Raw genomic sequence first — 25,854 nt, 5'->3', positions numbered from 1 at the left:
TTTAACGGAATGAATCCAAATTCATTCAGCTTTCCTAAATGTCTTATTAAAATACACACACAACCCATGTTTACTTCTCTAGCTGCCTCCATGTGTTCGGCTGTCCTTCTTCATTTGTAGAGCTCAAAGAGTAATTATTTAGTAGCTTCTGTATGCCGGTGGCTCTCAATCGTTTTTTGCATCTTAGCAAGCCCCTGCCCCTGCTATCTGTGCTGCCCTACTTTAACGTGGTCAGTGGGGGTTCCTCCCGTATTCTGTTGATGTCACCATTATCCGCTCTTCTCTACACCTTGGCCTGTTCCTTTGCAACTTCCTCTTGCTCCTTTTAACAGTGTTTCCAACTCGAAAGCCCCTATAAACTCTTCTGGAGGTTGGATGCCCTACTGCCAGCTTCACACCGGGCGGCCGTGGGATGTGCACCGGGTTGATACAGAATTCAGCTCCACCAAGCTGAGAGGGCGTCTCCTGGGCTAGGGTGGGGCACCAGGTTATGAGCGGCCTCCTGCCTTTTGGGTTTACTTCCCCGCAGGGGACACCGTAGGCGGCTATGCGGTCCGGCCACTGCCCCCCGCCCCTCGCGTCCGGCCGCGCCGTGGGTTGCGGTCTCTGTGGGGGTGGCAGCTCCTGTACGGGAGGTTAGCGCCTGGCGGGGCACCCCGGAGCCGCGGGGAGCCCAGAGGCTTGGCCAAGGCGGGGTGGGGCGCGTCCGGGCGGGGAGGGCAAACTCAGGCAGTGCAGGGGGCGCCGAGGGCAGCGGGCGGGCGTACGCGCGGCAGAGGAACGAGCGGGACGAGGGCTGGCTAGTGCCGGGGCCGCCCGCCCGAGGGGGAGGAGGCTGTGCTGCCCTCGCCGCAGGTTTGCTGTCGAGCGCACAGGAGGCAGGGACATGGGTAGGGTGCGGTCTGCGCGGGGCCCGAGCCCGGATCTCTTCCATTTCCCCTCTCACTCGGCCCCGGGCTGCGCCGCAGACGGCAGTAGCTCCCGCTCCGCCCCAGCCGCCTGACCGCCGGGCCGGGGTGCTAACCGCGGGGCCCGCCAGCCCGCCGGCCCGGCCAGCCCAGCCCAGCCCGGCGGCCCGCAGCCCCGCCGCCCGCCGCCCCCCGCCGCCGCCGCGTTGCCAAAACAAACGGGCCGGCCTATTTATTGGCGGCCGGCGAGCCGGGCAGCTCAGAGTCGAGGCGCCGAGGGGGACAGCGCGCAGCCACTAGCCAGGGCCTCGGGCCCCCGCCCCGCACCTGAGTCCCGCCGGCCCTGCGCCGCGCCGCGTAGCCCATGGCGCCCCCACCTGGAGCCCCCCGGAGCCACCCGGACGCCTGAGCCCCTGCAGCGCTCCGGTCGGCTCACCCACCCATCAGCCCACCAGGCGCCCTCGCCCGCCTCTCTCCCGGGCTACCCGGCCATGTCTCCCGCCCGGCTCCAGCCCCGGCTGCGGTTCTGCCTGCTCCTGCTGCTGCTGCTGGTGCCGGCGGCGCGGGGCTGCGGGCCGGGCCGGGTGGTGGGCAGCCGCCGGCGGCCGCCGCGCAAGCTCGTGCCGCTTGCGTATAAGCAGTTCAGCCCCAACGTGCCCGAGAAGACCCTGGGCGCCAGCGGGCGCTATGAAGGCAAGATCGCGCGCAGCTCGGAGCGCTTCAAGGAGCTGACCCCCAACTACAATCCCGACATCATCTTCAAGGACGAGGAGAACACCGGCGCCGACCGCCTCATGACCCAGGTGAGCGCGACCCGTCCTCTCAGGGCGCCGCTGCCGAAGCACCGCCACCTGCCTGGCCCTACCCGCCCCCTGGCACCTTTCCTTGACTGGCTGGCACGCCCCCTGGCACCTGCCCCTCTCACCAAGCCTGGCTGCCTCCTGCCCAAGATGGGCCGGCCGGGGTCCCGGCGGAGTGTTGGCATCCCCAAGCCTGCCGGAGGCTGTGAGAAGAGCTCCCCACTGCCAAGCGCCACAGCCTAGCCGGTTGACGGTGGCCCTCTGCCCCGAAGTGCTAGCTGCTCAGGTCAGACGCGGCACCCGGAGGTACCTCTACCCGACTGCCTCCTGCGCCTCCGGGACGCACCAGTTCCTCCCAGCCTAACCTTCCGCACAGCTGCGCCCCTTTCATTTTGAGGTCATTCGGCACCCCTGAGGCGAAGACGCTCCGGGCACTGAGGGCCCCACTGTCCTATCCTCCCCGCGTGCTCTCGGTTCGCTGCGCTGCCTTCTCCTGGAGTAGCGTCCCGGCGGGGTCTGGGTTTAAGGAACAGCGGGAAATAGTAGAGCCAGGACGCGGAGATGGAAAAGGGAACTTGCCGGACGAGCCCACGTGTCTGTTCCAAGAGCTGAGCGGCGCAGCTGCAGTTGAAGGATGGCGTGCCGGGCCACCAGGCTCTGGGACTGGACTTGGGGGATCCCTAGGTTTGGTGGCGGGAATGGATTGAAAGAGAGGGGCTGGCATACCTGGCAGCCCCAAAGCAGAGCTAACGTTAGTCTCTACGTGCTCAGAACAGAACCTGAGCTCAGCCCAAGCTCTGGGAGGTATTGGGGGTGGGAGCACAAACTTTCTTCCCTGCAGCCGGGATCGCAAGGGAAGAGACCTACGTCCCCTTCTTTAGTAGTCTCCCCGGGGCTTCCACCGCAGGCAAACAGCCTACTTTTCTAGGTGCTTTAGGAAGGGCAGCTAGACCACAGCCCTCAGCATGCACCCTGGCGCCGGGGCTGACCGACCAGTGTCGGGGCGAAGGTTGGCTGGTGGCCGGGCGGGCCAGGCGCCGAGGAATGCAGATAAGGATCCGGGCCACGGGCTGGGCAATCATTGACAGCGCGCGCCCGGGCTCTGGACCCGAAGAGGGGGGTGGGTGGGGGAGAGGGGCGGGGAGCAGGGGCCGCGGGGTGGACATAGGTGGGTGGCTGGAAGCCTGGCGGCAAGAAGCACGCAGAGTTCCTCCCCGGGCAGTGAGCGCCCCCAGCTAGATTGCAGCCTGGGAGGACCGACTGGGCCTTGAGTTATAGCTGCTGTGGGCTCCTGGGAGACGGAGTCCAAGGGTCTGTGGGGCCCAGACTCTGAGGGATGAAGGTAGGTTGAGACATGGGCTGCCCACACTCTGCAGCACCTGGCACCTCAGAGTCAAGAACTGTGGAGGGGCCCTTTTTCCCCTACATCCCTCCCCCCAGTCAACTGCGGGGTCCCTTGGGCTCCAGGCATGCAGGGAGCCAGCACAGGCGATGATCTTTGTCGTCCTTCTCGCTGGGCGCAGCTCGACTCCCACTCCATGGGAGGTGGAGCATGAAGTCGGCTCCCTGAGGTCAGACGACGCTCAGTTTCTCCCATCCCTTCCCAGAAATGGGCGGCTCAGAGGTGCGAGGGCTCTGAGCTCAGGGAGGGCCCAGGTTTATCAACGTTACTTGGGTTTATCAACCCCCAGTGCACTCCTTGCAGCTGCGAGTAGCTCTTAGTCGTCCTCCTCCTGGCCAGGCCAGGAGCTAACCTTTACACCAGCTTCTGGTTCCCAGGCTGCTGCCTTCCCCGCGCGGGTGCCGGCCAGTTTTGGATCATGAGGGTCCCAACAGGAATGCTCTGTGGCGCCGAAGGATCCAGGCAGGCTTGGGATTCCCCTCCAACACACCCCCAGGCTGCTGAGGCGCTCCGCACCTGCCGCGCCCGGGCGCTTCGTGAGACAGCCCTGGGGCTACGGTGACACCTACTGGGCACCTCGAGCTTTGCACGCCTAGCAGGTCGGCCGCAGGCAATCAGTTCCCCTACCAACTACCCTTACCCTCCAGGCTACAGACAGTCCCTGGTCCCTGGTGCCACAGTGAGGCAGAGGGACCTGGCGCTCAAAAGGTGGAGCCCTGTCTGTGGAGGGATCAGTAACCTGAGAGAAGAGAGGGCACTTAGAGAAAAGCAGCCCAAGGATGAGCGGATCGACGCGCCCTCCAGATTTGTGGCGCCACCGCGCGGTCCAGGTGTCTGGGGCAGTCGATGCTGGGATGGAAGCAGGCTAGCAAGCACGCGGAAGCACGTTAGGGTTCTCTGTTTCTAAGAGAGAGGGATAGAGCACCCTCCCCGGTTTCCCAACTCCAGAGAGTGCGGTGGGAGAGTGAGGGGCGAGGCTGCGCGGACTCATGCACGCAGGCCAGCTCCTCCCCGTAACTCCTCTCGCTTTCCTCTTGCAGCGCTGCAAGGACCGTCTGAACTCGTTGGCCATCTCGGTAATGAACCAGTGGCCCGGGGTGAAGCTGCGGGTGACCGAAGGCTGGGACGAGGACGGTCACCATTCGGAAGAGTCTCTGCATTATGAAGGCCGCGCGGTGGACATCACCACGTCTGACAGGGACCGCAATAAGTATGGATTGTTGGCGCGCTTGGCAGTGGAGGCCGGCTTCGACTGGGTGTATTACGAGTCCAAGGCACACGTGCATTGCTCCGTCAAGTCCGGTGAGCCGCTGCCGGGGGGCTGGGCCCGGGGCCGTAGGGCGTGGGCAGGCGGTGCAGGGCCCACTGGGGCCAAGAAGGTGAAGAGGCCCGCCCGGGGATGGAGGCGGGGACCCCGGGGAAGAGGACGTCGGCGGCGCTCCCCGCTGCTGCTTCTGACCACCTGCTCGACCCGTGCCTGATAGTGTCATGGCAGGAGCCTAGGGAGACAGGGCCCTGTCCCAGTGATGCTGGGTGCTGACCTGGCGGTCCACAGTCCAGAGCTGGCCGCAAGAGATGCAAGACAGAGCAAGCTGGACAGATGGAGGAAGCCAGGCTGGCAGAGACAGCCTCCCCACTCAGTGTGGTGCAGAATGGAGGCAGGTGGTGGGACCAGGGGCCAGGGTGTGCCCAGATACCAGCATGCCTGACCAGGAGCCAGGAGCCCAGAGGTTCAGAACCCATAGCCTGGCTGGAAGTCAGGCCCTTAAGGCACTATGTGCGCTCCTCTCAGGGGGCACAGGCGTCCCCAACCTCTCCCCCAGGGCCCTGAAGCTGGACATTTGGGGGCAAAGCCAGTCATGAGGGCAAGAATAAACAGAGTGGACTTAATAAAGTGGATTTTCCCAGATTGGCCGCCTTGTTGATTAGAATTGGCAGGCACTGGGGCCTTGCCCCCTCCCTCAGATCTTGTCAGCATCCCTGTCACCTGCACTGAACCCAGTCATGATGCTTCATATGGTTTCTGTGTGAATGCCAGCAGGGGTCCCCTGGCTGCAGGCTCAGCTCTCCACACTGGCACCATGCAGTGGTCACACTCACAGACCCAGCATACTGAGACGAGGCCCACCTTTTCCTAGTCCTGATCCCACCTGGGCTCACAGTGGTGACCCCACCCTGACCCTTCCCTTCAGTACTTCCCTGCCAACTGTATCTACTTCAAGTCACATTGACCCTTCACCTGCAAACATCATCCCAGTGCCGGCTCCCAGAGTGGCCACTGTCCTTGAACATTCTTGATCCCCAAACACTGTTCTCAATCCTGCTCACTGATGCCATTGTGTCCTGTCCCTGCACAAGGACCCAGCTCATGAGTTGAAGTTGATGATTTCACCCTTGCCACCGAACCATGCCCTGGCCTGACCCTTCACTCCGAGTTTCCCCAGGAGTCTGTATTCTCACCACTGGCTGGTCCTCCTTTCACTTCTGTAGACTCCAGGGGCCGGTTTTAGGGTGAACTTGGGGTGCCAGTCTGGGAGGGCAATTTTTGGGAGCATTTGAGCAAGCGGGTGAGAAATAATGGGACATTCAGACCCCAAAGGAGCTAAGCGATTTGCTGTCTCCAAGAGGCTACAGCTTTTGGGTGTCAAGTCACAGCTGACTACTGCCTGGCTCTCTGAGTGCTTCACAGGATTGAGAGCAGATGGGGGGTGCTTCACCTGGGCTTCAAGAGGGCCCTTTCCCTCACACTCACTGGGTCTTGGAGCCCCCAAATGCTCCTCTGTATTGGCAAAGCATGAGACTGGGGAGGAGAACAGACGATCACACTGTGGGCTGAGGGTTGGTTCAAAGCTGTATGGAAAGTGGGGGGCAGGGGCCAGGATATTGTGCTGGGCGGGGGCAGCCTGGGAGCAGGAGGCACTCTGGCTGGGCTGGGAAGGGATGCTGTGACTAGGAATCTGAGCTCATAGCAGTAATGCCTTCATATCCCTTCTTCCCACAGAGCACTCAGCTGCGGCTAAGACAGGTGGCTGCTTCCCTGCTGGAGCCCAGGTGCGCCTGGAGAGTGGGGCACGTGTGGCCTTGTCAGCCGTGAGGCCAGGAGACCGAGTGCTGGCCATGGGGGAGGATGGGAACCCCACCTTCAGTGATGTGCTCATTTTCCTCGATCGAGAGCCAGACAGTCTGAGGGCCTTCCAGGTCATTGAGACTCAGGACCCCCCACGCCGCTTGGCCCTCACACCTGCCCACCTGCTCTTCACGGCCAACAATCACACACAACCAGCAGCCCACTTCCAGGCCACATTTGCTAGCCAGGTGCAGCCTGGTCAGTATGTGCTGGTGGCTGGGGTGCCCGGCCTGCAGCCTGCCCGAGTGGCAGCTGTCTCCACACATGTGGCCCTTGGGGCCTACGCCCCATTAACGAGGCATGGGACACTGGTGGTGGAGGATGTGGTGGCCTCCTGCTTCGCGGCCGTGGCTGACCACCACCTGGCTCAGTTGGCCTTCTGGCCACTACGACTGTTTCACAGCTTGAAGTGGGGCAGCTGGACCCCAGGGGAGGGTGTGCACTGGTACCCCCAGCTGCTCTACCGCCTGGGACGTCTCTTGCTGGAAGAGGGCAGCTTCCACTCACTGGGCATGGCCGGGGCAGGGAGCTGAAAGGATCCCTCCACTGCCCTCCCAGAACTGCCCAAATGGATCCAAAGGTCTCCCCACCAGGAGGGCCCTGGCCCTGGAAGGGACCTGGGTGGCGACACTGGTTCCTACCATCTCCTCTACCACAGAGATACATCATTGAGACTTGACTGGGCCATGCCAGCGTCCCCCACCCCCATCTTGGTGTAGTAACAGAGCTGTAGGCTGAGCAGCCAATGGGCTGTGGTCTCTTCTTCTACCCTAGAGACCAGTGGGTCCCAACCCAGTCAGCTCTCACTACGATTTTTCATACTTGCCTCCCCCAATGGGGAGGGCTCATTCCATCCATCTTAGGCCCCTCTTAGGTGGGCTTGCACCTCAGTTGATGCTGCTAGATTCCCTGGGAGCCAGCAGGGAGCTGGCTGGACTCAATGCTGCCCGGAACTGAGAAGGCTGTAGGGTGGGGCAGCCAGCCTGGCCATCCTGAGGCATGATCTTCCTTTCTGGCCACACTCCTCAAGACACATCCACAGACTGTCGCAGTCAGTGTACAGAATTCTGTGTTCCAGCCAATGTGATCATGGTGCCCAGGACCGGGGGAGTGGGCTAGATGTCCTGCCCACCCTTGCCCACCCCCGCCCAGGCCATATGCTCCCTCTTCTGCTGAACCATGACCCCCACCCCTCCTCCGGTCAGTCTCCCCCACCTTATTTATTGGCGCCGAGGGGAAATCCATGGGAAAACTTGGGGGATGTTTTGCTCTTTTCTTCCTTTTGTAATAAAAGTTATTTAAGTTGTTAGAGCCATAGAGTCCAGGATGCTGCATAGGGCCAATCCACAGATAGTTTGGAGCCATGAGTGGGTCTGTCCAGGGGTGTGCTTAACCTTCCTCCAAGGACAAAACCCCCAAAGCTCCCACCCTCTCTGCAGGCCCTTTCTTACCCAGTAGGTCTATAAAGTCTCAACAGAGAACTGTGCCCTGTGCCAGGTAAGGCCTTGTATGCTCACCTGAAAGTTTGCCCTAAACACGGTTAGACCACAGAAAGAACTGATGTAATCAGTCCACGGTCACTTCATTCACCTAGAACCATCTCCTTGTACCCTAGTTAAGGTGCTTTTCCTGCTTATTCCAGTCCTTCTCAGGGCCTGGGTTTCTGATTTTTCACTGTGGATAATGAACTGTGGTCTGAAGAGATTCTGTAGAATTCACAGCTGCATTATGGCCCATCCTGACTTCTTAGATAATCTAGCAGTTCTCAAACCTCAGAATCACCTGGGCAGCTTGTTTAAAAATGATTCCTGGTCCCACTTCCAGGATTCTGCTTTAATAGATTCAGATCGAGGCCCAGGACCTTATTTTTACAAATACCCCAAACACGGCAGATGGCCCATGGACCACATTTTAAGAAACATTGCGTAGTCTAAAGGACACCAGTTTATTGCCAAGACAGGATGGATTCCCCTCCCCCTTCTTCATTTTCTCTTGGTTTCTGCAACCCAAGGCAGGTTTTTCTGTACTCATTATAGATCAGCTGAGCTTCCCAGGTCCATTGATACAATTGTTAAATTTTTAGGAATATTATAAGCCAGTTGAAATAGGCCATGGTGGGAGTATTTACACCATAGGAATTGGCATAGACTACAAATTAGGGCTTCCCTGACCACGGAGAGCCATTTGCTATGGCACATTCCTCCCCATGTTCAATCCTATTGCAGAGATTTCTGTGTTGGAAGTGAGGGGGTGACTGTTCAGGCCCTTGCCTTACCCATTCCCCCCTCCATGGAGGAAAACTCCAGAGAAAAAACTTCATTGCTTGGAGACTGTGTCATCTGGGAAGAATAGCACCCCCCCTCCTCCAGAGGCTATGATGACAACTGCTATCATTTAATGAAGACTAACCTTTGCCAGGCATTGTTCTAAGTGCTTTACATGTAGCCCCCACTTAATTTTCATAACAACCCTATGTGGTATATACTGTAATATTACCATTTTCCTGATGAGAACACAGAAGCACAGGGAGGTTAAGTAACTTGCAAGATTCTACAGCAAGCGACAGAAACAGGATTTGAACCCTTGCATCTGGCTCTGGTCCACTGTTCTTACCACAAGGCTTTTCCCTTGGTGAACTTGGGTCCTTTACAGAAGGTACTCTCATCATTTCAAGACAAGAAATCTGCTTTGTCTGACCATCTAGAGTGGGCTCATCACTTTGTGGCAGACTCTCATGGACCAGGCTCGCAGGGACCAGAACATCTATGAACTCATTTGTAGTGAGAAAGTGGGGCTTTCCCCTAAAGGGGTCAATTTGCCTCTCCTACAGGGTCTGGGCACACTTTGTCCTGCAGACACAGAGCCATTTGGTGTCCCTAGACCTTTCTGTTCTATATGAGCCTCCTCAGGAAACACATTTATTCTTCAGACAGAGATGGCTGCCAAAGAGTCAGAATTCAGACTCTCAAAAGACCAACCTCAAAGGTGGCGGGGAGTAGCACAGGGAGACGGACGTCCACACTATATGCTGAGTGTTGTGGCTGACATCTCACAGGGGCAGTGGGAGTAATGCTGGGAACTAGGAAGACTTCCAGAGGCAAGGATGCTGCAGGTCAGGCAAGGAGGAGTTTGCACAGCAGGTAAGTAAAGGAAGGGATCCAGGCTGAGGATACAGTAAATGCAAAGACTCGAAAGAACCAGCATCAGGTCAACGTCTCAAAGCTATCTGGAGCAGGTGGGCTTGGCAAAACTGATGTAGAGAGGTGGCAGGGATCAGATGACACAGAGGTTTGTGTTCCCTGCATTTGAGCTTTATTCTCAGGGCTTGGGGGTAGATGGAAGGAAGCGGGGAGTGATGAACAGCGGTGGAGATGGAATGTGTAATGACCAGGGACTTCCTGGAAGTAGTTTGGGCCTAGACATATGTGACTTGGGCCAGAGTAGGTGGATGGGTCATTGGGAGCAGAGGCATGGAGGAGAAGTGCAGGGTACTTTCAAGTACTGGGAGCCAGTGCGACTGGGGTAAACGGTACCAGGAGAGAAAATGGAAGTTGGAGAGGGGAAACGCTGTGCCCCATAAAGTGGGTGGAGGTGAGGCCCTGGTGGGAAGTACTGGAAACACCCCAGAGAAGGAACAGAGGCCCTCAGTGGGGAGCACAGGCCCTGCTCCCCACCTCAGATGGTGCCCCTGCCGCAGGAAAACCTCTGGCAGGGGTTGGCGGTGGCAGCTCTCCCAACTCATGCCCTCTGCCCCCGGGTGGAGCGTGCCTCCTGGGGCTCGGGCCCACATCCCACACCCTAGACTAGTTCTCAAAGCCTCTTTGTTACACTGGGCCTAGCTGTGGCCAGCCTGGATCTGATAAGGCCAGGTAGGGCAGATAGCAGCCCCACCCTGCTAGCCTGCACTGCCTTAAGCCACACCTAAGCTGCCTCGCACGCACATATCTTCTGCCCCAGGTGGACGTAGACATAGGGGGCTTCCCACCCTGGTTAGTGTTGGGGAGCCTCAACCTCTGGCTGGCCCTCCCTGCAGTCCATTTAAGACCCCTCTAATGTACATGCAGAAGCAAGATAAAGGAATTATCCCGCATTCCAGAGGTAAATAAACTGTCTTCAAGAGGGAAAAATGATCTGTCCACAGTTATTTCTTCCACAACCAGGAGCATCAGTTGCTAAGTCTGCTATTTACATTATCTCCTTAAATCCTAATGTCCTGTGAAGTGAAGTTATACCCAATTCCTACCTTGCAGAAAAGAAACTGAGGCCCAGAGAGGTGAAGTCACTCTCCCAAGGTCACACAGTAGCTGAGTCCAGACCAGAACTCAGGTCCCCTGCAGCAGCAAACTGAAGGAGGTGGGAACTGATGAGTTACCATCCTGGAGGAATGAGAGGAAAGCACTCTCAGCCTCAACCGAAAAGATCTGATGGGGCTGGGGGTGGCCAAGAATCTTTCAGGAAGCTGGTCCCAGAAAAAAAATGTTCTACATGCTGTGAAATGATCTCATTTTGCTGGGAGTGGCAATGGTTAATATATGTCCACAAATTATTCGCCCACTCCTCTCCCCTTGAATCTGGCCTAAGGCTAGGTCAGAAAAGGTCACGTCGCTTCTGCCTGCTTCTACCCTGAGATTGCCAAGCTGGAAAGGCTATGGATGGGTGTTCCCAGCCGTAGCCTAGCTGAGCTCCCCACTGACAGCCAGCATCAAGGGTCAGCCATGTGAGTGTGCCATCTTGGATGTGCAGTCCAGTGGAGCCTCCAGAAAGATGCAGCCCTGGCCAACATCTGAATGCAACTGCATGAGAGAGTCCAAGCGAGAACTGCCTTGCCAAGCCCTTCCTGAATTCCTGATCCACAAAATCATAAGCAAAATAAAATGGTTGCTTGGAACCTTGATATAATTTCTTACACAGCAATAGTAACCACAACAAAGGGCAAAGAGGGGATGGGAACTGATGAAACCATCTCCTGAGGCTTTCCAGAAGACTTTAATACACTTTTAAACAAAAGCTTTCTAAAAATGGAGCATGCATGAGGTTGTGCCTTTTCATCTTCTAATGGGGTAGTGAGAACACACACTGACTTGGAATAAACTTGAGGCAGATAGAGGAGACAAAGCGGAGGGTTGGATAAGCACATGTCTCCACACTCAATTGACTGAAAGGATGTTATATATCTGCTCTGGTAGTGGGATCTCTGGTGATAGCAAACTCTTGGAGGAGTGACAAGCCTTCTGGAAAGAAGGAAGCTCAAGGATCTGGGTAGTGGGTAGCAAGGAGTTATACACGGCAAGAAGGAAGGCTGTTAGAGATTTTAAAAACCCAAATGTTAGATGTTGAAAAAAGTGCTCAGAGTTTGTGGCCAGACCTGAGAAAGGGCAGGACATTCCCGTGGACAATTGCTGGCCACATTTTCTCAGAGTGCCCATACAAGCAGAAGCTTGCAGGGCCTTGGCAAGAAGGTCCATGAAAATAAACTAGAAGTACTCTTTTACCCTCATAAACTCCAGGTGTGTCTGCATCTGGCTTATGCACACATGTATGAATGCCTAACTTAAGAAAACTTAGCAGGAGGTGACCAGGCAGGTCATAAGGAATGTGTACAGCTCAGGGGATTGGTTGAGAGTGTATGGGCGGATAGGTTATGACAGGTTTCTTGGTTTTCAATTTACTGCTAGAGAAGCAAAAGATGGGAACCATCAAAATCTAATAAAGAGGGGGAAATAGCAAGTTTACAGTGGAGAATCCTGGCAGGCACCACTTTAGCCACATGATCAAAATTAACATCACCAGTAGTACATATTTGCATGATACCATGCATTGAGACGGGCCTATCACCTCTGTGTAATGCCTCCCAATAATGCACACCTTGTTCTAATCATGACAAACAAACCCAGAATTGAGGCGTATTCTACAAATAATTGACAGTACTCTTCAAAAGAGTCAAGGTCAGGAAAGACTCAGGAAATGCCCCAGGTGGGATCCAGGATTGGATACTAAAACAGGAAAAGGACATTAGTGGACAAACGTGAAATCTAAATAAATTCTATACTTTTCTTAATAGTATTTTTCATACCGACATTAATTTCTTTCTGATAGATGTCCTATGGTTATGTAAGATGTTAACCTAAGGGGAAACTGGGTGAAGAGTTTATGAGAACCATCTGTACTATTTTTGTGTACAACTAAAATTAACCCAAAATTTTAAAAAAGAAAAAAAAACTAATAAAAACAGAATCTAATCGGCCAAAGCTGGGCTTCCATACCATCCTTGAAGTCCAAGCCAACTTCCACAACCAAAGGAGGCTGTCTGCACTGAGCTGGTGGTCATGTTATAACACCTTTACTTAAGAGAGGGCCCTGCTCAAAAATTGATTTGAAAGGGTATGAAGAATTAAACAGGATGGAAAGTCACAGAATAATGGTGTTCATTTATTCAGAACATATAATGATCCAGGCACTGTGCTAAGTTCTTTAAATCTTTTCTCCCACTTAAACCTCACAACCTTTGAGGTAGCTGTTAAAGTTTTCTTTGTTTACAGAAGAGGAAGCTGGGTCTTATAGAAATGAAGAAACAAGATCAAACACCTGAGAGCTGGTGGGATTGGGATTCAAATCCACTCTGCTTTACTCCAGAACTTCTTAACCACTCCATTGTACTGTCCTCTCAGGGATGACCTGATTTCAATTCATGTTTCAGGGCTTCTGCACTGGGGTGGGTGAGAGAAGAGGAGCTAGAAGGCAGGAGGAAGGGGATGGCCTAGTCAGCTGGAGCTGTCCATGGTGCTGGTCAGAGGGATGTGGAGCAGGAGAGCCTGTAAAATATGGTATAGGGGAGCTGGGAGAGCTAACACAGAGAAGGAAGCTGCTCAGACTAGAAGGAAAGAGCAGTGAGATGTGGTGACAGATCCTCTACCAATGAGGATGAACTAGAGGGAGAGACACTTTAAATTTTGACTTAAAATAGACATTTATAGGTAGGATTTATCCTCAGATCTCACTTGCAACCAACACTACCCAGTATAGCTATACTCGTTGTTAAAATCCAGAAATACTTTGACACTAGTTGGTAAATAATAACTGACTGAGTTCTCCACTGCTGTGGCTGCCCTCCCAGTCCCCTCTCCACACCACCAGTCTTCCCCACGAGCCAACATCTTAAGGGTGGCACAATGTGGGCTCCCGGGACACAGCTCTGGCTCTAAGGTCCCTAGTGTCCATTCTCATAGGTCAGTACCCATACCCCACCAATTGTTAAGTACTTTGAATATTAACTTGTTTGCTCCCATTTTACAGATTGGGGAAAGTGACGCTCTGGAATGTTTAATAATCTGCCTGAAATTGCTCAAATCTTAAATGGTAGAATCAGGACTTGAACTCAGCCTTTTGGGATTAAGCCTCATGTCCTTTTCCCTCCATCCCTCTACTGTTGGCCTGTGTGCTTATTCACCATTTGTTGGGGACAATAAATAGAGATAGCAAGTTATATAGGGGTTTTGGGTTGGTACAGGAGAGTTATAAAACCCATGGGGGTCCCAGGCAGAATGAAACTCTTTCCTTTGAATTCTCTTGCCATATGGCAGACTCCTCCCTAGCCTCTTGACACTTTTCAGGCTGGAGGTGCCGTCAATCTCTTGATACACTCTCCCTACCCCCAGCAATTTTAGGGGACCATAGCACTTTAATCAGAGAGTGCTCTAAGCCTGCTTCTAGGTCCAGCCTTGAAACACCCCAGTGGCCCTCTTTTTTTCTTTAACTTGAAGTATAGCCAGTTTATAATGTTGTGTCAATTTCTGGTGTACAGCATAATGTTTCAGTCATACATATACATACACATATTCCTTTTCATTACAGGTTATCATAAGACATGGAATATAGCTCCCTGTGCTATATGGTATAAACTTATTATTTATCTATTTTATATATAGTAGTTAGTATCTGCAAAGTTCAAACTCCCAATTTATTCCTTCCCACCCCCATCCCCCCCTGGTAACCATAAGTTTGTTCTCTATGTCTGTGAGTCTGTATCTGTTTTGTAAATATGTTCATTTGTGTCCCAGGGGCCCTCTTAACTACGATCTTCTCTCACTCTTCCCCTGTCAGGCTGGGCTTAGAAGATTTACCCTACTAATTTTGGAGGTCAGGATCTTCTGTGGGAGGATCCACCTTCACATCTTCCTCCCCTACATCTTGGTATGTAGACTTGATTTCAGAACCAACACTGGAAAGGGAGTCAGAGTTGCAGGGGAAGGAAAATGGGAGAGGGCTTTACAGGTACTGAAAATAGGCTGACTTGCCAACTGGACTGCAGATCACTCTGGCATCTCTTTTTGTCTTTCTTCACCCTGGAGTAGCAAGGCAGCCTCTTTCTTGAAAAAACAAAAGAGGAGGACGTAGAGAGGAGAAAAACTTCCCACCTCCCCAGTGTGCAGCAGAGATGCTGGAAGGTGGTAGGAGGGGAGGGTGCACAGAGGGCTGAGTGGCAAAATTATAGGGCCTTCCCACTTGGTGAGTGACCTTCCTGTGTGTGTGTGTGTGTGTGTGTGTTTGTGTGTGTGTGTGTGTGTGTTTGTGTGTGTGTGTGTGTGTGTGTACCTTTGTTGATTGCCTACCACGTGTCAAATACTTTACACATGACTGATTACTCAATTCCTACATCAGCATTTTGATAATTATCCTCATGTAAAAGATGAGGCTCAGAGAGGTCATGGAACTTACCCCTGGTCACATAGCCAATAAGCGGCAGTCAGGGTTAATCTCAGGTCTGACTGATTTCCCAGCCCAGAATTTTATGGGAGATTTGGGGTTATAGGGGGAAAGTTTAGAAAAGACATTTTTGTGTATGCTGAAGCCCAAATCACTGAGTTTACTTTATCTTTATTACGTCTGCCACCCCACTCCACCCCCCTGCTTCCAGCCAGGAGGATTGGAGTCTGTTTCCTACCCATCCTCCTTCCTCCCTTTCTCCCACATCCTAGTCCTCATCAATTTCCTGAATCATCACCCACCCTTGTTTACAGCCTTGAACAAAACAGCACCTCGTTGTCTTTCTTGGGTCCATAGAGGATACAGTCACCAGGACCCAGCACTCATTATTTCCCACTGGTTCTGGGATCCTGAAATGAGGGACTTCTGAGGTAAACTCAGCTTCCTCTTCCCTCCTCAGGTTCAACCCTTTGCCACATCCCCTTTCATGCTGTTTGCTTCCTGGGGCAAAGTCCAGCTTGGGCCTCTCCCTGGGAGTCTACCATGCCAGTAAAGGTCATTCACCAGCAGAGCTCCCAGGAGGCACTCAGAATTCCGCAGAAGTGGAGCCACATGGGTCCTACTAAGAATCCCCTCTCACTGTCCCAAGCCCAGAATCCACCAAGGTTCAGGCAGACCAGAGCTTTGCAGGGACACTCCTTCACTGAAGAGGCGTAGGGACATGTGGCTCCTAGGGTGGGCTTTTCCAACTCTTTGGGGTCTTCTCGCTGGGATTCCTGAAGCCACCACCAAGCCTTGCTCCCAGAATCACTGATCCCCCTATTCCTTTTTGGCCTAAGAATAAACAAACAGATCCCCTTTCCTATTACTAAGGTCCAGCTGAGTCAGGCTGAACATTTCAAAAAGAGCTTAGATGAAAACAAAAAGGAAATCATTATACTACAAACAACGTAAAAGTGGTAATGTCCAAAGTGCAGATTTCAGATTCTGAGAATAATGTTAAAACTAGTGAAAAGCTCACTGAGTTCCACGTTCCTTGATCCCAAGAAAACTCCAGAGCTAATTGTGCTGGCATAATCTAATGGGCCCCCTGTCCTGCCTCTTCCCTCCAATCTGGCCAGCCTCTGGCCATGTGATCTCCCAGGCCAACTTATGTGACTTTGTCATCTTATTCTTTCAGCTTTCACAAGTAAATTCCAACTTTCCCAAAATGAGAGTTTATTTTCTGGGTTTATCCCTTCAGTCTCTAAGATCTCTCCCCCAACACCCACCTCCATCACTGTCCTGGGTAGGGAAACATCTTTAATTGCCCATAAATGAACTTTGAGATTTCCAGCTTCACCCACCTTAGGAGCCTTCACCAAATGAGACTTCCCACCAAAGGACATAAGAACAAATGAACCAATGGGCTTCTAAAAATCCATATTATGTGTAACAATGCCTTCTTCATACATTCACCTTCAGATCCCTTCAAAAGAGTTAGCTTCCTGCTGGGCAGGAGGAAATGCCAGGAGAAAACCCCTAGGACACATTCTTTTCCGTCTGCAAAAGGAATTCGTTTGCAAAGCAATATGCAAATAAGAAATAACTACGGACTGCTTTTAAGTTAACAATTGCAATCCCCGAGTGAAGTTTCGGTTGAGATTCTGACCCTATGTCACCCAGGCGTATCGAGAAAGAACAGCAGCTATTCCCACTCGTGTGACAAGTTCTTGGAGAAGCGTCCTCCTAATTTGGTCGTCAACTAAAGTACGATTGTGGGGACGTCACAACTATGTCTCGACTGGTAGAAACCAGTTACTACTAGCAGGAAAAGTCTGAGAATAAAAATAAGGTACGCATTAAAGTTGGGCCGTGCTTTCGCCTTCTCTGAACCATGACTCATTCGGGTAGCCGTCGTTGCCCTGGGATACCGGGAGACGCCATGCCCTGCGCGTCCTGTATCTATAGAGACGACAACATGGCGGCGGTGTGAGTTCAGAGCGTTGGTTCCAGGACCAGGGAAGCGGCTCGAGAGGCCAGGGAAGGTATCGGTCCTGGGAGGCCGTCTCCTTTGGGAAGTCGTGGCCAGGGGTCCCCTCCATGTCCTTCAGGGTGCCCCGTGGGACTGAAACTTGGACGAGATCAGCCTGGGGATCTCAGAGAAAGGAGGAACAGCTCTAAATATATTTTACCCCTTCATTTTACCTATTTCTTCCTCCCTCTACTCAACGACCTGTCACTTTTTTCCCTGATCATCTTAAGGACTTTTAGGTTGGAAATTAGGTAAATAAAGGGAGCCGTTGATATATTTTTAAAGATCCTCAAGATTAGAAAAATGGATAAAAACAACACCTCCCTTTCCCAGTGTCCTTACAATGATTGCAGATGTGTGAGTCTTTTGGAAGAGGAGCACGGGCTAGTGTGGAAGTTATCATTGTTAATTATAGTAACATAGGTTTAGCTAGGGCTTTTTCTAATCCTTTATTTCATTCAAGCTTCACATCAACTTTGTGAAATAGGACAACCCTCATTCTACAGGTAGGGAGCCTGAGGCTCAGGGAGATGGAGAAACTTGCCCATCTCAAACGAATCTGAGTAGATGCTGGAACCCAGATTTTCTTGTCCCAGGACCAGTGCTCGCTTCCCTAAGCCCCAAGACCTTGAGATGGACAAGCTTTCTACCTTGTCTCTCATTTCTCCTACATGTGTTGATTGGAAATTTTTTCAGAGTGCTGAGGCAAGGGCTATCTGTAGACTTCCCTAAGGTCACAGGCATGAATGAGGCAGGGAAGTACTACAAAGTTGTCCAGTAGCAGAAAAGTAATGGGATCGTCCTCTCTATCTCCTCAGCTTGCATTTCCTTGATTCCATCTGAACGTCCTCTTCACAGTTGAAGGTAGGAGCTTTGCCTGTCCTGTCTGGTGCTTAACACTGGTACACAGCACTCAGTAAATGCCTTGTAAATGAATGAATAGGTGAATGTAAGATAGGATTTGGACATGTTACCAATTAGGAAAAAGTGAATCAACAGAATCTTTCTGTTCTGGAATGAGTGGTGGGGAAGGGATGGGAGAGTGTCTGATAGAAGCAAGGAAATTTCTAAAGAGTGACCATAAATAAACTTGTTTACTAAAGCATGGTATGTTGTAATAAGGACCCCCAGACTTGAAAAGAGATATTTTATGCCAAATAAAAGACAATTCACATCTAATCATAAATTGTTATAAGGATTAAAATACCTGTGAAGGACTTACAACACTGCTTGGCACGTGATAAGTTCTTAGTAAATGTTTTTAGAAGTTGTTATTATTCTTTAGATTGTTACTCAAAGAGGTGGGGAAGAATACCAAATAGTCTTAAAAATATACATATGTTCAAAAGAGTATTACATTGATGCTGTTCAATATGGTACCCACAGTTCAGTGTGTGTGCTGAAGGAAGCCTGCTAAAGGAAGGGGGATTTGAGGAGATGGAGCCAGAGTCAGTTTGGGACCCTTGTGTGTCCCCTAGAGCAGGGCCAAGCACCCCTTTGAGCATTTGGTGAAAGCTGTGGACACTCCCTGGAAAAGAGCACATCTCCATACCCATGACATTTTGCGTATAATTTGCCTATAACATTTACATATATATTTGAATATAATTTCCAGCTGCAATCTATCAATGGATCCCTTTGCTTTAGAGGTTGATTCATTTATCCTTGCATTGAGTCATTAATTCAGTGAATGCCTACTTTAAACTTGGACTACAGATCATGTACTGATAGAAGAAACCCAGAACCTTCCAGTCTCATTTGCCTCTTCTTTGTCCTTTATTCCTCTTTTTACAGAAGGCAACACACATTCAGAGGAAACAGAGAGTAAAAGCCAGATAAAGGTAATGCATATGTTTCAGTAACACTCACTGGGGACTTGCTGAGAAATGCCAAGTGTGGCTGTGGAGAGCAGGGCTGCAGGGGCCTCATCCCCAGTTCCCTTTTCCAGGCACCTTTCCTGAATGGTGAGTCTCTAGGTTCCCAGGAAAAGCCCTAGATCTTGTACTCAGGCTCATTCCTCATGGTACCACTTCACAAATGTTGCCAGAGCTCGGAAGCAGGCACTTGTCTGTGACGTTGATAGCCATGGCGAGTCTACTCCGTTGGTCTCTCTTTTTCATTTCCCTCCTGTCTCCCCTCTGGTCTCTTCCCAGCTTCCATGTGGCAGGAAGTCCTGGCTTAGCCAGAGTGCTTCCCTTGGTCTTGTGTTCCAGGCACCCGATGCTCATCGAGGCAGCCCTAAGCCTCTAATGAGGACTGGGGACAACGGGGACTACACCATGAATTCCGGATCATGCCTGAGTGCCAGCACAATGGCTGTGCCCACCATCACTGGCAGTAGTGCAGCCATGAGTGCCTGCAATAGCAGCAATGCTAGTGCCTGTGTGAGGACACATGTGGGGCGGGTGGAGCGTGGTGCAGCAGGGCCGGGCCAGGGGGATGGGTTTCAGGGCAGTAGGGCTAGGAATCTGAGAGGACTCTGCTCTCCTGTCTAAACCCCAGCAGTAGACCCTGCATATACCAAGCCCCATGTGGAATGGAGTGGTGGTAGTCCTGAGCATGACAGTGGAGGAGAGGAGGACGTAGGGAGATGTTAGTCGGAGGCTGATAGAGTAGCGAGTGATTCTCTCTTCTTTCAAAAAGCTCCTCTGGTCTTGACCCTTAGGGCTTTATGTTTGTCCAGTGGGTGAAAGTTGTTTACTTTTTGCAGCTCTTGGGGTTCTCTCTATATGATAGCACAGGGCCAGAGTTGGGGGATGATTGTCTAGGGGTGTGACTATGGGGTATGACTGTGCAGTGTGCGTCCGTGTCGTGTGTGAATTCTCACGTCTCCTAAGACATGATGGTTGCATTTGCCTCCCTGTGGACTGGGAGTCATCCCACCCTGCCACCTGTGCCATTCCGGCCCAGTTTGCTCTCAGATTCATTCACTGCACTTCCTATCTCTGCTCTGAGCTGGCAGGTGATTGGAAGGTGGGAGGAAGGGAGAAACCAGGGTGTTTCTCTTCTTCCCTCTCTGCTTTTGACAGTGTCTCCATCAGCAACTGCATCTCCCCATGATGCCAGTCCCCACCAGACAGACCTCTGGGCTCTGAGAACCCCACCACCTCACCTAACCTACATGTGGTAGCAGCTTCTTGATTTTGCAAACTTTGGGGTTACTTCACTATCCTCTGGTTGTGCATTAAATTCCTTGTTTGAAATGCCTGGAGTGGCTTATGTTTTCCTAGTTGAGCCCTGCCTGATGCACCAACTGATTTATAATAAATTATCCTTGCTCACCTATGTCACCTTTCCTCCATGGGCAAATCAGGCCATCTGACACACTCTGTAAATGTTGAAACTGAAATGTAAGCTCCAAGAGAGGAGATTTGTCAGTCTTGTTCACTGTTATATTCTCGGCACCTAGCATCGCAGGTAGTCAACAAATATCTATTGAACAGATAAATATGTATCTGTGTTATGTAATGATATAAAAGCAAAACTTGGTTAAAGATAAAATAAAATGGCAGTGAGTTGAGCATTCATAACAATTATTGGAAGGAAGAGGCACCTGATTCATTCTCCCACCATCTTGCTGCCCCAGGGATTTTTCCATCCCTCTCTCTACTCAGATAGATAGGGTTTAGGGATCAGCCCATGAAAGGATTTCCCATTACAGACTGGAAGCATTGGCATAGTGTACTTCTAGGATCTTTAGGAACAGTGCTTAGAGTGGCCCCAAAGTCAGGGCATGGGATGTGGGTTGGTCATAGGCAAATTGGCTCTTTTCTCTGCTCCACCAGCCAGGTGAGAGGTGGGAGAGAGAATGGTGGAGTATCTTGTGCTCTGGAAGAGTGCCTGGGCTGGACCACTCAGCTAGGAGAGGCTTCTGTAGGATGGGGAGGAAGGGGCAGGATGGGGAGGAACAGGAGGAGGAGGCAGCACGTGAGTGGAACAGTATCTGAAGATGCACTGAGGAGCAGAACAGGCCAGCTAAGTCTACTAAAGAGTACTGGGTGGAATGACCGTTGAGGCAGCCCAGGGAAGGCTTTAGGGTCAGGGTCTCAGGGAATCTAGTTGGAAAACCATTCCAGTGATCTCCGAAGAGGTAATATCTGACTCCAGGGCCTGCCTGCCTGTCACCTTTTCTCTCCAGAACTTCCTCCAGGGGCAAGGAGGGGTGTAATTCATTACTTTCTGGAGATGGGGAGGTATTTGCCTATTTTCTGGGTCTTTGAGTCATACCCCACTTTCTTCTCCCCCTTCTCCCTGACAACTGAACAGCCTGACATCTCCATGGACACTCAGGTGTGCTTCTCCAAGAAACAAGAAAAAGTGAAGAAGAGGGTCATCTGGGGCATCGAGGTGGCTGAGAAGCTACAATGGAAAGGCTGGGAGCTGGGAAAAGAGATCACCAAGAACCTGGTTCTGAAAAATCTGTCCTTGAAAATCCAGAAGATAAAGTACAGGTACTAATATGAGGGATCAGGGACCAAGCTCCTGGGCCCTCAAGTCCCCAAAGCAGACACCCTTAAATTTTTTTTAATGTCATATAAAACTAGAAGAGTGTATGAAACATGTACGGTTTGCATAATTGTTGAAAGTGGAACTCGTGTGACCAGATTAAATAATGGAATAATAACAGTGTCTGAAGCTCACCTTCTCCCTTAAGTGTCCCTCCCCTCTTGGAATACCTTCCCCACCCATAAAGGTAACCATTAGCCTGACTTTCATGATAATGATTTTTTTACTTTTCTCAGAAGGATTTACCACTTACGTTTACATCCGTAAATGATATAGTTTAATTTTACCTTCTTATGAACTTTATATAAACAGGATAATATGGTATACTTTAGCTACTCTTTTATTTTGTTCAATTATGTTTGTAAAGCTCATCCACATGCAGATATAGTTCATCCTTTTACATCACAGTATAATATTCCAATGTATGCTTCTATGTATTCGTCCATTCTTTTGAAGGATGTTTGGTTTGTTTCTACATTGGGACTGTTATCAACATTAATGTATAGATCTCCTACTGCACAAGTTTGAGTTTTTCTAGGATAGATACGTAAGAGTAGAATTACTGTGACTTAGAACATGTACATGTTTGCTTTTTGTAGATAAAGCCAAACTATTTTCCAAAGTACTTGTATCCATTTACATTCCCACCAGCCACATATGAGCATTCCCATTCCTCTATATCTTTACCAACAATTGCTATTGTCAAGGTTTAAAAATTTTGCCAATAGTGGTAATTAGTTATGGTTTTAATTTACATTTCTCTGATTACTAATACAGTTGAGTATCTTTTTGTCTGTTACTGGCCATTTTATTTGTGAAATTCATGTTTACGTTTGTGTCCATTTTTCTATTCGATTGTCTTTTTAAAGTTTTAAAAATTGATTTACAACATTATATTAGTTTCAGGTGTACAGCATAGTGATTCAGTGTTTTAATAGATTATGCTTCATTAAAAGTTATTACAAGATAATGTCTATAATTCCCTGTGCTTATCCTATATATCCAATATATCCTTGTTGCTTATCTCTTTTACACATAGTAGTTTGTATCTCTTAATCCCACACTCATATCTTACCCCTCCTGCCTTCCTTTTTCCCATTGGTAACCACTTAATCACTAGTTTGTTTTCTATACCTGTGACTCTGTTTCTGTTTTGCTATACACATTCGTTTGTTTTATTTTTTAGGTTCCACATATAAGTGGTATCATACAGTATTTGTCTTTCTCTGTCTGACTTATTTCTCTAAGCATAATTTTCTCTCTGTCCATCCATGTTGCTGCAAATGGATGAATTTCATTTTTTTTTATGGCTGAGTAATATTATGAGTGTGTGTGTGTGTGCGTGCACGTATATATAGCCACTTGTCTGTAATGGACACTTGGGTTGCTTCAGTAACTTTAGTGATGCTATGAACATTGGGGTGCATGTTATCTTTTCCAATTAGTGTTTTTCTTTCTTTCGAATATACATCCAGGTGTGAAATTGCTGGGTCATATGGTAGTTTTATTTTTAGTTTTTTGAGAAGCTCCCATACTGTTTTCCATGATGGCTGCACCAATTTACATTCCCACCAATAGCATACAAGGGTTCCCTTTTCTCCACATCCTTCCTAACACTTTTTATTTGTAGACTTTTTGATGATAGCCATTGTGACGGGTGTGAGGTAATATCTCATTGTTGTTTTGATTTGCATTTCTCTAAAAATTAGCAATATTGAGCATCTTTTCATCTGCCTGTTGGCAATCTATATGTCTTCTTTGTTAGACTGTCTTTTTTTAACAGAAGTTCTTATCATGGGTACTAATTCTTTGTCAGTTATGTGTTGTGAGTATCTTCTTTTACTTGTGACTTGTCGTTTCCTCTGTCATATCTTTTGAAGAAAAGAAGTTTTTAATTTCAAAGGAATCAAATGTACCAATCTTTTTCTTTGGTGTTTGATACTTTTTTAAAATCTTGCTTAAGTTCTTCTCTACCCTTGCCTAGGTAATGAAGATAGTCTCCTATAGTATCTTCTGAAGATGTTATAATTTTGCCTTTCATGTTTGTCTTTTATCTTTATGGAATTGGTATTTGTGAACGGTTTGAAGTAGGGATCTGGTAACATTTTTTTCCCTCAACAAATGTCCAATTGTCCCAACACCATTTATTGAAAAGTTCATACTTTCCCTGATGATCTCCCCACTACTGATGTGTATCTTGTCCATATATATATATATATATATGGATCCATTTCTGAACTCTGTTCTGTCTCCCTGCTCTAATTGTCTCTCCCTGGACCAATATCATCTTGAATAGATCTTGATTATCTTGTAATGTAAGTTCTCCGACATCTTTCTTATTCAAGATTTTCTTAGCTATCCTTGGCTCTAAACTTTCACACATACCTTCAAATCAGCTTATCACACATACACATAAACAATTTTTGAGATTTTGATTGGGATTTAGTTGAACCTATAAATCAATTTGGGGAAAACTGACCATTACAAATTGAGTCTTTCAGGAACATTGTGTATCTGTATTTACTTAGGCCTTTTTTCCTGTCTTGCAATAAAATGTAAAATTTTCTCCATAGACGTCTTACACATCTTTAGAGTTTTTCCCAAGTGTTTTATATTTTTGACAATGCTAAGTGTGATATCTTTTAAAGTTGTTTCATTTTCTGCTTGTTGCTAATATTTTAGAAAGTCATTTTTAAAAATATGAATTTTTTTCCATAACTTTGTGTCCAGCAACCTTGGTAAATTCTCTCATTAATTCTAATAATGTATTTGTTAATTCTTTTTTCCATGTGCAAATTCATATCTTGTATGAAAATGGTATTTTTTCCTTCCTTCAAATCCTTATATCCTTTCTTTCTTTGTCTTTCCTTATTGCACTGTGGAAAAGGAAAGTGCTGAACAGAAGTGGTTGTAGAAGGCATCCTTGTTTTGTTCAGGGTCTCAACGTGAAAGATTCTAGTGTTTCACCGTTAATTTGTATGCTTCCTGTATTTTTTTTTTTTTTTAGACTTTATCAGGTTAAGGAAGTTCTCTCTTTTTCCTAGGTTGCTTAGGGTTTTTCTCTTAAACATATGTTGAAGTTTATCTAATATTTTTCTTTATTGAGATGACCATTTGATTTTTTTCTCTTAATTTGTTAGTATGGTGAATACATTAATTGGTTTTCTATGTTAAATCAACTGTGTATTCCTAGAATAAGCCCAGCTTGGTCACAATAGAGTATTCTTTCTATACACATTGCTAAATTCTTTTCACCAATATTTTGTTTATGGGTGATACTGGCCTGTAATTTCCCTTTTTTCTCATAACTGCCAGGTTTTGATAATAACATGATGGATTCATAGAATATGTTGGTGAGTGTTTGTGTTCTGTTACTGGGAAGATAAGGCTAGAATTATTGAATGTGTGGTTCAGCCTGCTGTGAAGCCATCAGTTCTGTCTCCTTTGTGGGAAGGTTTTTGACTATGTCTTCAATTTTTAGGATAATTTTAGGTAAGGTGACTGTAAAATTTATTGTATAATTCTTGAGTCAGTTTTGGTCAAGTATAATTAGGAATGTATTTATTTTATCTAAACGTTAACAATTATTGGTATAGAGTTTTTGACAATATCATCTTCTTATTAGTATTTTTGAAGTCTGCAGTATCTCTAGTTTTGACCCACCTTGGAACTCTACAGTTCTGCTGAGGTCTCTGCTTGGAAAGGCGTCCCTGGAATCTCCATTCACAGCTTTGGTTTCCCCCAACTAAGGGCTCAGGGATGTGGTTAAATCAGAGCAGCCTTCCCCATCCCAGGCCCTACTGACCACCATGTGCCCCTGAGGTACAGGTGCTGCTCCTCTTGCCCCGTATCTTTTCATCCAGTGCTGTGACACCCGGCGTGAAGGTCTGCAAGAAAAGGGACAGGATGAGGGAGACAGGTCCTCCAGTGACAGAACCCCTGCGTTTTCCCTTCCACAGTCCCACGGACTCAAGCCTGCTTGGCTTTCCAGGGTCTTCCCTAATCTTTCTGCCCCTTCTAGTTTTCTAAACCTCAAGTGCTTATCCCCTGGCTCTCTCCCACAGGCCCCCCAAGACCAAGTTCTTCTTCACGGTCATCCCCCAGCCCATCTTCCTGAGCCCAGGCATAACCCTCTCACTCCCCATCATCTTCCGGCCTCTGGAGGAGGTAAGGTCGGTCGCCATGAGTGGAGGGCAGGGAGGATCACAGGCACCTTGGAGCAGGAGACAAGGGCAGAGCAGCAAGGAGCTCCCCTACCACACTCATATCCCACTGGCTGTAGCCAAAACTCTAGATTGGAAAGCCCTGGAGAGGCTTAGACCCTAAACTCATTAGATAGAGGGGGCTTCCCAGTTGCACGTTGGTGGAGGAAGCCTGTGTTACTGTGTTGGCCA

The 25,854-nt window shown here is 49.4% G+C and overlaps 2 protein-coding genes across 2 annotated transcripts in view; both read left to right on the top strand.

Annotated features, from left to right (window-relative positions):
• Window positions 1-1,175: 1,175 nt before the first annotated feature.
• Window positions 1,176-7,548, top strand: IHH (Indian hedgehog signaling molecule). Its single transcript, XM_031452197.2, has 3 exons — window positions 1,176-1,711; window positions 4,151-4,412; window positions 6,112-7,548. Exons 1-3 carry the CDS (start codon window positions 1,400-1,402, stop codon window positions 6,768-6,770), a joined length of 1,233 nt encoding a protein of 410 aa, XP_031308057.2. The 5' UTR covers window positions 1,176-1,399; the 3' UTR covers window positions 6,771-7,548.
• A 9,348-nt stretch (window positions 7,549-16,896) lies between these two features.
• The window catches only part of CFAP65 (cilia and flagella associated protein 65), a 34,540-nt gene continuing 25,582 nt past the window's right edge, over window positions 16,897-25,854 (top strand). Inside the window, exons 1-6 of the mRNA XM_031452196.2 lie at window positions 16,897-16,967; window positions 17,773-17,818; window positions 18,749-18,795; window positions 19,168-19,332; window positions 21,221-21,405; window positions 25,525-25,627. Of these exons, the coding sequence (XP_031308056.1) occupies window positions 19,204-19,332; window positions 21,221-21,405; window positions 25,525-25,627 (417 nt within the window). The 5' untranslated portion in view covers window positions 16,897-16,967; window positions 17,773-17,818; window positions 18,749-18,795; window positions 19,168-19,203. The remainder of the gene's footprint in view (window positions 16,968-17,772; window positions 17,819-18,748; window positions 18,796-19,167; window positions 19,333-21,220; window positions 21,406-25,524; window positions 25,628-25,854) is intronic.

The sequence above is a fragment of the Camelus dromedarius genome, chromosome 4 (assembly GCF_036321535.1).
Source record: "Camelus dromedarius isolate mCamDro1 chromosome 4, mCamDro1.pat, whole genome shotgun sequence".
Lineage (NCBI taxonomy): Eukaryota > Metazoa > Chordata > Mammalia > Artiodactyla > Camelidae > Camelus > Camelus dromedarius.
The sequence above is the reverse complement of the archived record's forward strand: the minus strand, read 5'-3'. Positions and strand labels throughout refer to the sequence as shown.

What these genes read in the sequence shown, in the direction of transcription:
- IHH (XM_031452197.2), top strand. Translation starts at nt 1,400, where the DNA reads ATGTCTCCCGCCCGGCTCCAGCCCCGGCTGCGGTTCTGCCTGCTCCTG. An exon ending in CCGACCGCCTCATGACCCAG is followed by an intron (nt 1,712 to 4,150) that starts GTGAGCGCGACC and finishes TTCCTCTTGCAG; the next exon opens with CGCTGCAAGGACCGTCTGAA. An exon ending in GCATTGCTCCGTCAAGTCCG is followed by an intron (nt 4,413 to 6,111) that starts GTGAGCCGCTGC and finishes TTCTTCCCACAG; the next exon opens with AGCACTCAGCTGCGGCTAAG.